Source organism: Bos grunniens, chromosome 19 (assembly GCF_055505025.1).
Source record: "Bos grunniens cultivar Pamir isolate PY7600 chromosome 19, Bosgru_T2T1.0, whole genome shotgun sequence".
In the NCBI taxonomy this organism is placed as follows: domain Eukaryota; kingdom Metazoa; phylum Chordata; class Mammalia; order Artiodactyla; family Bovidae; genus Bos; species Bos grunniens.
In genome coordinates, this window is record NC_141183.1 from 49,986,493 (window position 1) to 49,999,468 (window position 12,976).

Here is a 12,976-nt window from a genome sequence, read left to right on the forward strand (position 1 = left end):
TAGTGAAGATGAAAATGCTCTTCAAAGATAGCAAAGAAATTGGATTCATAACATTCCAGCCAGCTGAAAATATGAAATGAGTTTTAATTACTGGAGGAACAGCTAAAACTCACCACTTGGAAATAGTACTCTCTAGAACTTTAGGGATCTGCTGCATGCTGTCCGCCCAGGCTTTTATACCTTCTCATCACCCACCTTGTCAAAAGTCAAGGTCGTGATACAGGGCTGGAAGATAGGGTCTTTTTTATTATTTTTTGCTGCACTGGGTCTTCGTTGCTGCACGTGGGGTTTCTCCAGTTGTTGAGAGTGGGGGCCCCTCTCCAGCTGCGGTGCGCGGGCTCCTCATCGCGGTGGCTGCTCTTATTGCTGAGCGCTGGCTCTCTGCACACGGGCTTCAGGAGTTGAGGCTCTTGGTCTTAGTTGCTCCTCGCAGCATGTGGATCTTCCCAGACCAGGGATCGAACCTGTGTCGCCTGCACTGGCAGTGGATTTGCAACCACTGGGTCACCAGGGAAGTCCAAAGATAGGTCTTTTTGAGAGCTATATATTCAGGTACTTGTTAAAATTAGTTTAGTGGGACTTGTTTCAGAAATCAGTAGGGTGATGTAGACTGAGGGACTCTGAAGCCCTCTGGGCACACAAACCAAGATGCTAATTTCTCACCCACTCAGCTCAGGGAGCAATCTCTGGCTCACACATACATGTGACCTCTGCTCTATGTCTGCCCTCTCTCCAGAGCATCCTATCCAGCCCCCAGGACTGGATGCACCCTGAGTCTTGGAATCAAGAGATGCCTCCACTTCACAGGTTCTGGGGTGTGTAGGATCTGTACATGTTCTGCCTGTCATAAACATCGTCCCTGAACTCAGGCTAAGTGCCCCCCAAGGACTGGTGCCCTCAGCAGAGCAGCTCAGCTCTTCATCTTCCCAGTCATTTAGATGTTATGCCTCCTTGTGCTGGGTTTTCTTCACTTCTTTCCAGCCATGTTCATTGCTCTGTCTTTGCAAATTAGTGTTCAGTTGAAGCTCTGCTGTTGTGTCTCTCCCTCTCCTCTCCCCTTAACCTTTCTTCTCCCCCCAACCCCTGCCTGAAACCCAAGTAAATTAGCTTCTCACCCCTGCCCCCCAGTTTAAAAAAAAAATTCCCATACTCCTCCAGCAGTGTCTGTTCTTGGATTTGCAGTCAGCAGCCATCTCCAATAACCATCCGGCTGTCAGCTCTGCAGCTCCCCACTACCTCCCACCTCCCCCATCACTCACCAGAGGAAAAAGAGAGCCAGGGCCAGAGCTTGAAATATATCATGCAATAGTGTATCATGAATTTGTTGTGAATCACAGCGGTGAAGCAGGTTTATTTATTTCTGAGACCTTAAATCAATACAAAGTAGGTCTCTTAGTTCTGAAGCTGGGATGGAGTGTGAAAAAATGAGCCCATTGTACTCTTAAAACTTTGGGGAAAGGAGATGACAGCTATATAATTCCATTTACCAGGCACTAGGGGCTTTAATGTGAAGGTGACAGGGAGCTCTTTGTGCATTTAGAGCACCATATCTTCTAAATAAAAGATCTGTAGACTTGATAGTGGAGCATAGCTCCGAGTTTAATAATCTCCAAGCATTAGACCGAGCCAATATGTTCCCAAGTCAGAGAGTTCCCCCCCAAACACTCATAAATTAAAAGTGCAAGAACTGCACACGTTGGTAGATTAGAAATGCAAGGGCTTCAGTCTTCTGGGGCGAAGACAGACCTGGTCCCTGGCTGTGCACAGACTGCTGTGTGAATATGATAAAGACGCAGGAAACGAGACTGTTTAGAAACCTGACTCCTGACTGTTCATCATTCTCGGGAATGTCCCCTGTGCGTGGATCCAGATCTGGCTGTGTCCCCTCTCACTCAGAGTGGCCGCCTTCACCCAGTCTAATCAGCAAACGTCCACCGTCAGGAATGTTGAATTATGAAAGGAGAAGCTTTAAGAGCAGTTTAGATTGATAACAAATTACCATGCCCAGGCGTCAAGTTTTTCTGGTTGATTCTTGACTGGGTCCTAATAGTTTAAATGTCTTAGAGTCTGGAATTTAAGCCTTTTAAAATAGTTTGCACATAAGAGAAAGTGAGAAATCAGTGTTTATTTAGGAAAGGAACTCATCCGAATTTAACCAAGAGCATAATATGCAAATATGGGAAGTCAAGACCGTTGGAACATATCATCAACTTGTGGGTATCTTCATTTTCTATCTAACCCTTTGATAAAATGTCTTCTCAACAGATAAAGCAGGTTTATGCAGCTCAGTAGAGCAACCCTAATGTAATATGACTTTATAGTATATAGAGTTACTAGCTTAATTCTAGCCCAGGTAAAGAATTTTGAAAGAAAAACCCAGTATCTCCACTGGGGAAAACTAAAAGGAGAGGAAAACCAAACCCCTCGTTTTGCTTAAGGAAGCCCCAACACATATTAGCACTAATAGGAAAGGCTTCTATTGCTTATAGTCGTTCAGCTTGCTGAAAATACCAACCAGGGCTGAGTTTTTATAGAACGGTGAGATTGATGGCAGTTCACCGGCATTTATTGTGTGCCTGTTGTAACACGACAGTAACAGGCTTTTCACGTGTTTTAAGAGGAAAACACTAAATTGCCGCCCACCAGATGTAGATGAGAAAACACAAACAGAAAGGCTGAAGAGATGAAAGGTCGGTGTTACTCCCCAAGAAGCCAGGTCACAGCAGGCACCAAACTCTGTGCCTCTCCACTGGTGGGCAGAGGCAGTCACACAGCCAGCTGCCTTCCAGTACTGACCTCATTTCCCATACCTAGTCAGAAAAACCACTGGGAGGTGACTGGAAAAAAAAAAAAAATATATATATATATATATATATATATGAAGAGTTCTCACAACTCAATAATAGGAAACAACCCAGTAACTTTTTAAATGGGTAAGAAATTTGAACAGACCTTTCACCAAAGGTATAAAGATGGGTAAATAAGCACATAAAAAGATATTTATCTGTTAGTCATTGCTGCTGCTGCTGCTAAGTTGCTTCAGTCGTGTCCGACTCTGTGCGACCCCATAGATAGCAGCCCACCAGGCTCCCCCGTCCCTGGGATTCTCCAGGCAAGAACACTGGAGTGGGTTGCCATTTCCTCCTCCAATGCATGAAAGTGAAAAATGAAAGTGAAGTCGCTCAGTTGTGTCTGACTCTTAGTGACCCCATGGACTGCAGCCCACCAGGCTCCTCCACCCATGGGATTTTCCAGGCAAGAGTACTGGAGTGGGGTGCCATTGCCTTCTCCGTATTAGTCATTAGGGAGACACAAATTAAAACCACAGTTAGACCCTACTAATATAAATTTAAGTTGACATACTAAATGTTGGTGAGGATGCAAAACAACTAGAAATCTCACATGTGTTGGTGGGACTGCAAAATGGTACATTCACCTAGAAAAAGTCTAGCTTTCTTTTAAAAAAGTTACCCACTTCCAGTGTATCCTAGCAATCCTGCTGTTCAGTCTCTAAGTCGTATCCTGCTCTTTGTGACCCCGTGGATCACAGCGGGCCAGGCTTCGCCGTCCTTCCCTGTCTGCCGGAGCTGACTCAGATTCGCGTCCGTTGAGTCCGTGGTGTTATCTAACCATATCATCCTCGGGTGCCCTCTTCTCCTTTTGCTAGCAGTCTTACTCAACAGAAACGAAAACGTACATTGATACAAAAACCTGTATGGGAATGTACAGCAGCTTTATTCATAGTTGCCTGACACTGGAGACAGCCCAAATGTCAGCTAACAGCAAGCAGATGGACAGGTGGTAGTATCTCCATAACATGGAATACTATCTGCAGTAAAAAAGGAGCTGCCACCTGTGTCAGCGTCAATGCCTCTTGGATGCATAATGCTACTGAAAGAAGCTAGACGCATAGCATTCTAGAACGGGCAGCGTTGTTGAGACACAAGGATCCATCCAACGGGTGGGAGAAGGGACTTGATTACAAAGGAAATGAGAACACTTTGGGGGCTGATGAAAACTTTTGGGGCAATTGTGGGTGGTGGTTATACACCTATGTGATGTCAGATTTCATAGAATTGTACACCTAAAATTGGACAGTTTCACTATATGTGAATTATATGTCAGTAGACCAGACTTTTACATTTTTCTTCTGTATTTGGAAATAATTTATTGTCAGTGTGTTCAAGTCTGCAGCTAAATGAGCAGTTGGTGGATCCCTGAGATGAGTGATTTCCTCTGGCATCAGTTTTGACTCTGGAAGTCTATGCCTTTTTCTCGTACGTTTGACAAGTAAACTTTCATGAGGTTCCTCTCTACCCCAGTTCCTCCTCCTGCCATCTACCTCATTCCTCTATTCTCCCTGTATCTCAGTTTCTTTTTGCATAAATATCTTTTCTTTTTTAAAACATTTACCTTTTTTTGACTGCACTGGGTTTCCGTTGCTACACGCGACCTCTCTCTCGCTGTGGTGCGCTGGCTTCTCATCGCAGTGGCTTCTCTTGTTACAAAGCCCTGACTCCAGTCGTTGTGGCTCACAGGCTCGGTTGTGGCATGTGGGACCCTAGTTCCTGGGCCAGTGATCCAGTCTGTGTCCCCTGCATTGGCAGGCGGATTCTTAACCATGGGACCACGAGGGAAGTCCCGTAAATATCCTTCCTACCACTGGTAGCACAGTCCCTTTGCTCCAGTTTATCCATCAGCAAACCTGACCACTTATAAAGAGATTTTTGGGCTTCCCAGGTGGCGCAGTGGTAAAGAATCTACCTGCCAATGCAGGAGACGCCAGAGTCCCCTGGAGAAGGAAACGGCAACCCACTCCAGTATTCTTGCCAGGAAAATTCCACGGACAGTGCATTGGGGTCGCAAAGAGTTGGACAAGACTGAACACGCACACACACATAGAGAGATTTTGGGTCTTGCAGTGGGTGGCATTGAACCCAGCCATGGCTCAGAGGCTTCCCATCCTGTGCCGCCAGTGTGTCGCTGCGTCCCTTGTCTAGCCCCAGCCTGCCAGCTGCCAACCAGCTCTGCGGTTTGCCAGTGATAATAGCGGCAACAAAGCAGGGGAGGAATTTGCAACCCTGGGTCTCTGTATAAAGGGACTATATTTTGGAACCCCCAAATATTCTTGGTCTCACGGGCACTGGTCCTGTCTCCCTAGAGGTTTAATTCCGTTCACCCTTGGATGTATTCCTGGAGAAACATTTACACAGTAATATGTGCTGCAGCACTTAAAATTGTTAATTGGAGATTGAATTACTTGTCAGCTTTTAAAAATGTAGTCCTCTCAGGTCAAGGAGGAGGGTGTTAGCACCAGGAGTAGATGAGCTATTACATTTTTTTCTTCCCCTTCCTCTTTTCACTCCCCCTCCCTTCTCCTCTCTCTCATCCTTTCTCCTTTCCTTTGTCCCTATTTTAACACTTCTTCCCACTTTTTCTTTCTCATCTCTCTCTCCCTTTCTGCCTTAACCAAACCTTTATCAATAACCCAATAGATCCCAGAGGGACTTTAATGTCTAAAATCATGGAGGAAATCCAGTGATGACAGTTGCTCAGGAAATTTACAAAACCCCTCCTGAAATCCTCTTAAGAGTGGAAATACTCTCATGAGAAAGAGGATGGACTCCACGTGCATAGCCAAATTCTTAGATCCACCAGGAATGTTTAAAGGGGAAAAGGTTCGATAAAGTGGGAGAAAACAGCAGCAGAATTTTTATTTTTTATGCATCGATATGCATCATTGTTTCTCACATCTGCAGCACACAATTGCAAATATTTGCTTATAAATCTGAGGGGCCTGATAAAATATGTATATATCAGGACAAAAGCAATTTTTTTTGAAAAAATTTGAGCTAAAGTTGCATCTATGAAACTCGGAAGGCTCAAAGCCCGGGTGCTGACGAATATCCTGACAAGTAAATACTACACTCATTCAGTATTACACAGTGATTTCATTTGCACAAAACCTCACAATACTCTGCCACTTCACTCAAACGTCTGGAGCACTGGGGAAGGGAAGAAACGAGTTTATCTTGATCTCCAAAAAGGGATTTAAGGGCGAGAGCAGGCGGTATATTAGACTGTTTTCATTGCCTGTCAGCCGGGGTAAACCTGAGGTGTCTGCAGCGTCTCTAGATAAGCAGCAGCAGCAGCAGTGGTGCAGGCCTCTCTGTGTGTGTGTATGTGTGACTGCATTCATCTGTACTGCCTGTGCACCTCAAAATTTCTAAAGGCTCTGCAGCATCTTTCACGGAGCCTCTAACATTGGTGTTCTGCTAATCACTGGCTAGAGGCAGTGCCCTGAATTCCCAGGTCCGCCAGCTGGAATGACTGAGTGCTGGATAAGGCTTAATTTTATGTGGGGAGTGAACGGAGATCCTCTTTCAGGCCGAGCCCTCATTCAGCTCTGTCAGCATCGACACTCTTCAGCAGGGGACCTGAGATGGTGCCTGTTCCTAGTATTTCATGGCACTGCCTCTCCACTCAGACTTGGGAGGAGGCGGCAAAGTAGGGCCTCAGCAGAGTCCCCTGTTTTGAGTGGTTCCTATGTTTAGGTGGTTATTGATGCTGTTGGGCAGATAAACCAAGAGTTTGTATCATGTCGTATAAAATGTGCAAGGAATAATTTCGGAAATGGAATGTGGCGAGCAGCATGACCTATATACGAATGGGTATGTCCAGTTGAAAAAAACTGATGAATGAAGCTCACCTACTTCATGAAAATGATATGTTGATGAGGGTTGTGTATTCCAGGTTTGCCATAGAAGGTTGGTAGGGCAACAGATTGAAGACTGTAACAGTGGTTGGGTGGTCCTTTTCTCTGCCTTCCTGATGCTCATCAGGGTTAACGTAACTGCTCCAGTGCCATCATTTCAGAGTTGGGCAGAATGGGTTTTGTCTTCGCCCAGATTCAGCTTCTGCAGTTGGAGCTTTTGTTGTGAAGTATTCCAAAATCATTAAAACCACTTGAGTCAGCCCCGACCCGTATCAGTCAGGAGCTGTTGTGTGCGCCCCATTCTCCTGGTACATGCTGCACACATACAGTCATTGAAGATGAACTGGAGGCTCCTGCTTTCTCTTCCCCAGTTGTTAAGTAGCCATGATTGTTGGCATTTGTTTGTGGTTAGTGAAGCAGGCTTCATTTTTTTTGTGTCCTTCCCCTCTGCACCTGCCCCCACCCACTACCGCCTACCTCCTGCGATAAGGCTGACCAGAGGGAGCTCTTCGGACACTCTGTCTGCCATATAATTTTTATCTTTAGTTCCCAAATGCAATGAATCCTCTCAGATGGCAAACATTTCTTTAGCCCAGGATGATGTTCTTGGCTGTAGTAAGCCCTGGTTTTCTTCCTCAGAGGAGAAGAAATGTAGAAATACTGCTGCCTTTTCAGAACAATGCCAAGATGTCAGAACCTGAGTTTCCACTGGTAAAGGGAAGACATGCTAAGTGATTAGCTCCTTCCAGATCTGACTCCCATTAGATGTAAGAATATGGGGTGGAATGGGTGGACAAGGAAGCCTCCAGGAGGAACCCAGTTCTGGAGGCTCTCTTCCTCTTTGAAATGAGGGGGCAAAGATGTCTGAGGAAGGTGTATTTGAACAGCTAAGCATCTCTTCGTCAGTTTCAGTCCCTTTTTCTGAGATTGGTTCTCTATGGGGCCATTACTGATTTGGGAGAGGCGTGGGGCTCTAAGTGGTTGGACCTTATCAAGTCCTAGAGACAGGGTTTCATGGGAAAGGAAATACCATTTCTGAGTACAAAATAGCCCTAGCTATTTTCTTGCTTCTAGGCAGCAAGGCATTCTGGGCCCCTGACATACTCTCTGGGTATCAGATATTCAGGGTCAGTGCAGTGTCTCCTTTTTATTTCTTTTCCCCCTTTCCAATTTTATTTTAATAATTAAAAATACTGCTGATCACACCGAACGACTTCTGGCAGAGAGGCAGTCTGTCCCAGAAGGACCAGCTGTGGGCCATCGGGTTTATGACGTCCATAAAACCAGAGCCAGATCGGAGCGCGGCCTCCTGAGTGACAGGGCTTCTGCCTCCACCAGGGTCCCCCGTCGTCTGACTGCTCTGGACATTTGCTGGGGGTTGGGTTTGTTTTTTGTTTTTTTTTGCTCTGTCTTGTTTCCTGGTGCATGTGCGAGTGTGCATGTGTGCACACATTTAAAGATAGAAAGGAAACAGGTATGTAATGCCCTCTGCCTGTTAGAAAGACTAAAGCCATAAAAATAACAAACGGCGTGTATTTGCTAGAATGTCAAAGTTATGAGTTTATTTTGTAATGATGTGCTCCTGCCTTCATGAGGTAAACTGGCCGTGGCGGAGGTGTTATTAGTAATATGGACGCAGTGGAGCAGAAAGCCAAGTGACCGAGAGATCAGTGTATCAGTCAGGGAGAGGGCAAATGGAAAGAGACAGCAGGAGAATGAGAATAGAGCCGCGGCGCCTGGGCTGAGATGAAAGGCAGACCGGGCGGAGGATGGGAGCCCAGTGGTCAGATTCGGCCTCCCCGCTTCCGGGGGCTCCTTCAAAGGCGCTGCCAGGCCCGTCGCTCAGCTCAGAGGTGCCTGCGGAGGCTTGTCTCTGTGCTTCTCTAGTAAGGAAAGCAGAAATCTGAGAGCCATTTTGCCTCCCATATTCCTTTGAGAAGAATCTCTTCCACCTTTCCTTCTGCTGTGTAGTTGCTAAGTGAGTGTCTGATTCTTTTGCGACCCCGTAGACTGTAGCCCTCCAGGCTCCTCTGTCCATGGAATTTTCCAGGCAAGAATACTAGAGTGGATTGTGATTTCCTTCTCTAGGGGTTCTTCCCCACCCAGGGATAGAACCTACATCTGCTGCATTGTCAGGCGGATTCTTTACCAGTGAGCCCCCTGGGAAGTCTGCCCCTCTCCTCTTTGTAGCTGAAGCTAAATGGAACCCAGGCCAGCTGGGTCCCAGAGAGGTGATGGCTCTGGCTGCTCCCTTCCTCAGCCTTTGGCAGGTCTTGATCCCGGGGCTGACCCAGCCCCGCTCACAGCTCTGAACAGGAAGGGGCAAAATGGGAATATACAGGTAGAATTCACTGGTCTCTCCTTTATTAGGTTCTCCCCCAGAGGCTGGAAATGAATAAAAGTAAGGAAGAAATTTTGTGTTGTGGTTATTTTCCAGAGGAGGAGGAGGAGAAAGGGGAAAGAAAGAAAAGGTAACATACAGTAAGCGGCTCCACAGCTGTTAAGAGCTCTCCAGGGCTACCGTAGATGACTGGCAATTACTACACACTCAGCAGTTTGCAGGAGTCCGTGGTCAGGCTGCCCAGCTTCCATCTGCTGGGTCGGAAAACCTCCCTCCCCAAAATAAATGATTAACCAATCTTCAAGGGGAACAGAAGCCCTACAATTTCCGAGTCGAAGAATGTTCTTTCTTCTTTTTTTCTTTTTTAAAGGTAACTTTATGATTTCCAATCGCAGGTGCCTTTCATCTTCACAAGAGTTAAACTCCTCCAGGGGTGGATAGACCAGGGAATTGAGGCCCTGAAGTCCCTGGAACCTGGGGAGGAAAGGACCCAGGAGAAGTGGGTTTGGGCATAAATCACTGCCCTGTGCCTAGCACACAAAGAGGACTTTAGGCTCAAGGCTTCATGTATGTGTCATGAGTTGCTTCAGGATTTCACTTGAAACATCAAATATAAAGGGGAAAAGTAACCCTTGGAAAAAACGAGGAGTCCAAACCTCTCGATGCTCCTGTTTAACTGAGACTCGTCGCTCGAGGGTGTCAGCAGCCAGGCACTCCCCTTTCTGCGTCTGCGGGCAGCAGCGTGGCGTGGCCTGCATCTCGGGGCCCCAGCGTTACCCACCACTGTGGTCTCCCCCCAGAGCCCAGGATGCCACCACGCGTCTGTGGCAGCTGATAGAGAGGGGCTTGCTGGTGTTTAAATTGCAGCAGAGTATGTGATTGTCTAAAATGCCCTTTGTGTCTTCTGAGTTTTCTTTTTAGGACAAAGGTCCAGACAGTCCCTCGACACAGCCCACGGAGGCCAGACTCTGTCTTGCAGAAAAAAGAATCTATTTTAGTGGCAGTTACGAGACAGACCTTGCCTTTCTCTCTGACTGGATGAACGTCTTTTGTCTGGCCTGTTTCCCTAGGTCCTCGGGAGGGAAGTATACACCTCCAACAACCAGCTGGGGGGCATCCAGATCATGCACAACAATGGGGTGACGCACAGCACCGTCTGTGACGACTTCGAGGGTGTGTTCACCGTCCTGCACTGGCTGTCTTACATGCCGAAGGTGAGTCCTCCCCGCTTGCTGCCGGCACCGAAAGGCCCGGAGAACCCGGCCTTTTCACCACAGCTCACTGCCTCAGCATGTGGGACTCCTTTATGGGAGAAGGATTTTTTTCTTACAGAATATTCTCTAGAAGCTGTTGATTTCTTTTTTTTTTTTCTTAAAGCCATCTTTTGCCTCCTACCTTTCTTTAAAAACACCTTTGGATTTCAGGGGTCAGGCCCCCTTCTGATGATATCCAGCCAGGGAAGCCTTGAGTCCTTTCTGGGCTCAGACCCTAGCTTCTTAAGGCTTCGTTCTCATTGTGGGGCTTTCCCCTTTGTCATCGGTGTCCACCCCTCTAGGGGACTTCCCAGAGAGCCTGGGCGCACTGAAGTCAAGAGTCCAATCGCCCCACTTTCTACCAGGCTCCCACGTGAGACTTGCGAGCTGTACCTGTTTCTCAGGGCCTGGCTCTCGATTGGGGTCCCTTCCAGCTGATGGATGGGACTAACGGGTGTGCTTCCGTATGTGGGTCCTGCTCTTTTTGTCTGTCACTGTTGCTGAGTTACGAGTTGTTCACTGACTGCTGTGCTCTTTCCCTCCCATCGCCTTCTAGAGTGTATACAGTTCAGTTCCTCTCCTGAATTCCAAGGATCCAATAGACAGAGTCATCGAGTTTGTGCCCACGAAGGCGCCGTATGACCCTCGGTGGATGCTGGCAGGCCGGCCTCACCCAAGTATGTGTATTTTAGAGGGTCCGTGGCACCCTGGCCCTCACGCTTTCAGTGTTCCCTTCCGTCACTAACCAATTCCTGCACAATAGCATGTGACAAAGAAAACAGAGCCCCGGAAGTACCTGGGAATGAGGGAAATCTGGAAAAACAACAGCTCTCTGAAGAAAAAGGTAGAAAATCCGTCAAGAACAAATGAAAAATGAATGAAATCAGCTCTTGAGTCAGTTCTAAGCACTGTAGTCATTAGTGCGTTTCTTCTCTTTATTCTGTTATTGGAGCCCTTATTACTTAATGGTCTCAAAAACCTTTAAAACAGTTAAATATAACCCATAAAGTCAAAGAGTGATAGGACCAGAATCTTCGAGCATCTAGCCTGTGTAAACAGAGACGTTTTATTTATTCTGTGGTCGTTTTTGAAGCTGTATTTCTTTATTCGGCTCTGTCGGGTCCTCATTGCGGCGCGTGGGATCGCTCGTTGCGGTAAGTGGACTCTGTTAGTTATGGTGCGTGGGTTTAGTTGCTCTGCAGCGTGGGGGATCTTCCCAGACCAAGGATTGAACCCAGGTCCCCTGCATCAGCAGGTGGCTTCATACCCACTGTGCCACCTGGGAAGTTACTGTCTTTCCCTGGTTGGAGGACAGAACTTTTAATTTGATAGCTATATTGAGTTAGAACAAGCCCTTCCTCTATATTTATCTAATATATCCCTCTGTTTTGGGGCTTATTTTATACCAAGCTTAAAAAGCAACAACAGGGGAAAAAAGAGGTCACTCCACTGAAGGCAAATGTACATTCCCATTTGCTAGCCCACTTGGCGATTTTAACAAACCTTATTTAGCAGGAAGTTCTTTCGTGAAGCCCCAAATCCTCCTGCTACATTTTGAATCTACCTTTTTAGGCTTTTTGGGAAAATGTTCTTTTTTGCATGTTTCTTTCAACTGTTCCCTCCCCCACCCCCCTACAAAGGGCTATATTTTAAAGAATGGAATGCAGAAGATAATTCCTTAAATTTAAAAGTCATTGTGACTTTGCTGAAAGAGAAAGAGGTATTCAGGGACTTCCCCGGCAGCCCCGTGGTTAAGGCTTTGCGCTTCCAGTGCAGGGCGCGTGAGTTGGATCCCTGGTTGGTGAACTAAGATCCGCCATGCCATGTTGTGCAGCCAAAGAGTTAAAAAAGAAAAAAATAATTCTTCCTAAGGAAAGCTTAGTAATCCTATGTGGGCACCCCCGGAAAAGCTAGGTGGGACTGTAAAGCACTTCCATATACACTATCTTATTTGGACTTTCTGTTTCTCAGAGATAAAATGAGATGACCGTTTTACAAGCTCAGAGAAGTTAAGTGATTTGGGCAAGGTCACACAGGTAATACTTAGGAGTTTGGCTCAATTCGGAAACCTAACTGTAGACAGAAAAATCACCAGAGTAGGGTTGGCTTTTGGAGAAGGCAATGGCACCCCACTCCAGTGTTCTTGCCTGGAGAATCCCAGGGACAGGGGAGCCTGTTGGGCTGCCATCCGTGGGGTCGCACAGAGTCGGACACGACTGAAGCGACTCAGCAGCAGCAGCAGCAGCAGGGTTGACTTTAATTTAAAACCTTACCTGTTGTCGTCAATGCCCTTTCTTGCTAATCTTAATAAAATTAAATAGTTTTTCTGACATAGAAGAATCATCATAGTAATCTTTGCCCTACCTCTCGTTTTTATACCAAAACTTATAATAAGAGCCATGAGCCTAAGATATCTTATCAGTCATAAAATGCAGGGCTTTTCTGGGAGAAATCAGAACAAGACCTAGTGAGTGTTCTCCTAGGAATAATTTAGAGCCATGTTAAGTGGCTTCTAAGTTCTACTGATGAACTGAACATGACCTGCTGTTTGAGGGGGCCCAGTAAAGCCCACCTATAATACCTGTAGCCCTCCAATGACTCCCCTCCATCAACCAACATATTAGGCAGGAGGGGTTTTAAAGAAAAAATATTTCCACTTTGAAATGA

The 12,976-nt window shown here is 46.5% G+C and overlaps 1 protein-coding gene across 9 annotated transcripts in view; it reads left to right on the forward strand.

Annotated features, from left to right (window-relative positions):
- ACACA (acetyl-CoA carboxylase alpha) overlaps window positions 1–12,976 on the forward strand; it is a 286,860-nt gene that overhangs the window by 233,009 nt on the left and 40,875 nt on the right. For all 9 annotated transcript variants that reach the window (XM_086360402.1, XM_086360403.1, XM_086360410.1 and 6 more), the window contains 2 exons: window positions 10,127–10,270; window positions 10,866–10,986. In XM_086360402.1, coding sequence (XP_086216528.1) covers window positions 10,127–10,270; window positions 10,866–10,986 — 265 coding nt within the window. The remainder of the gene's footprint in view (window positions 1–10,126; window positions 10,271–10,865; window positions 10,987–12,976) is intronic.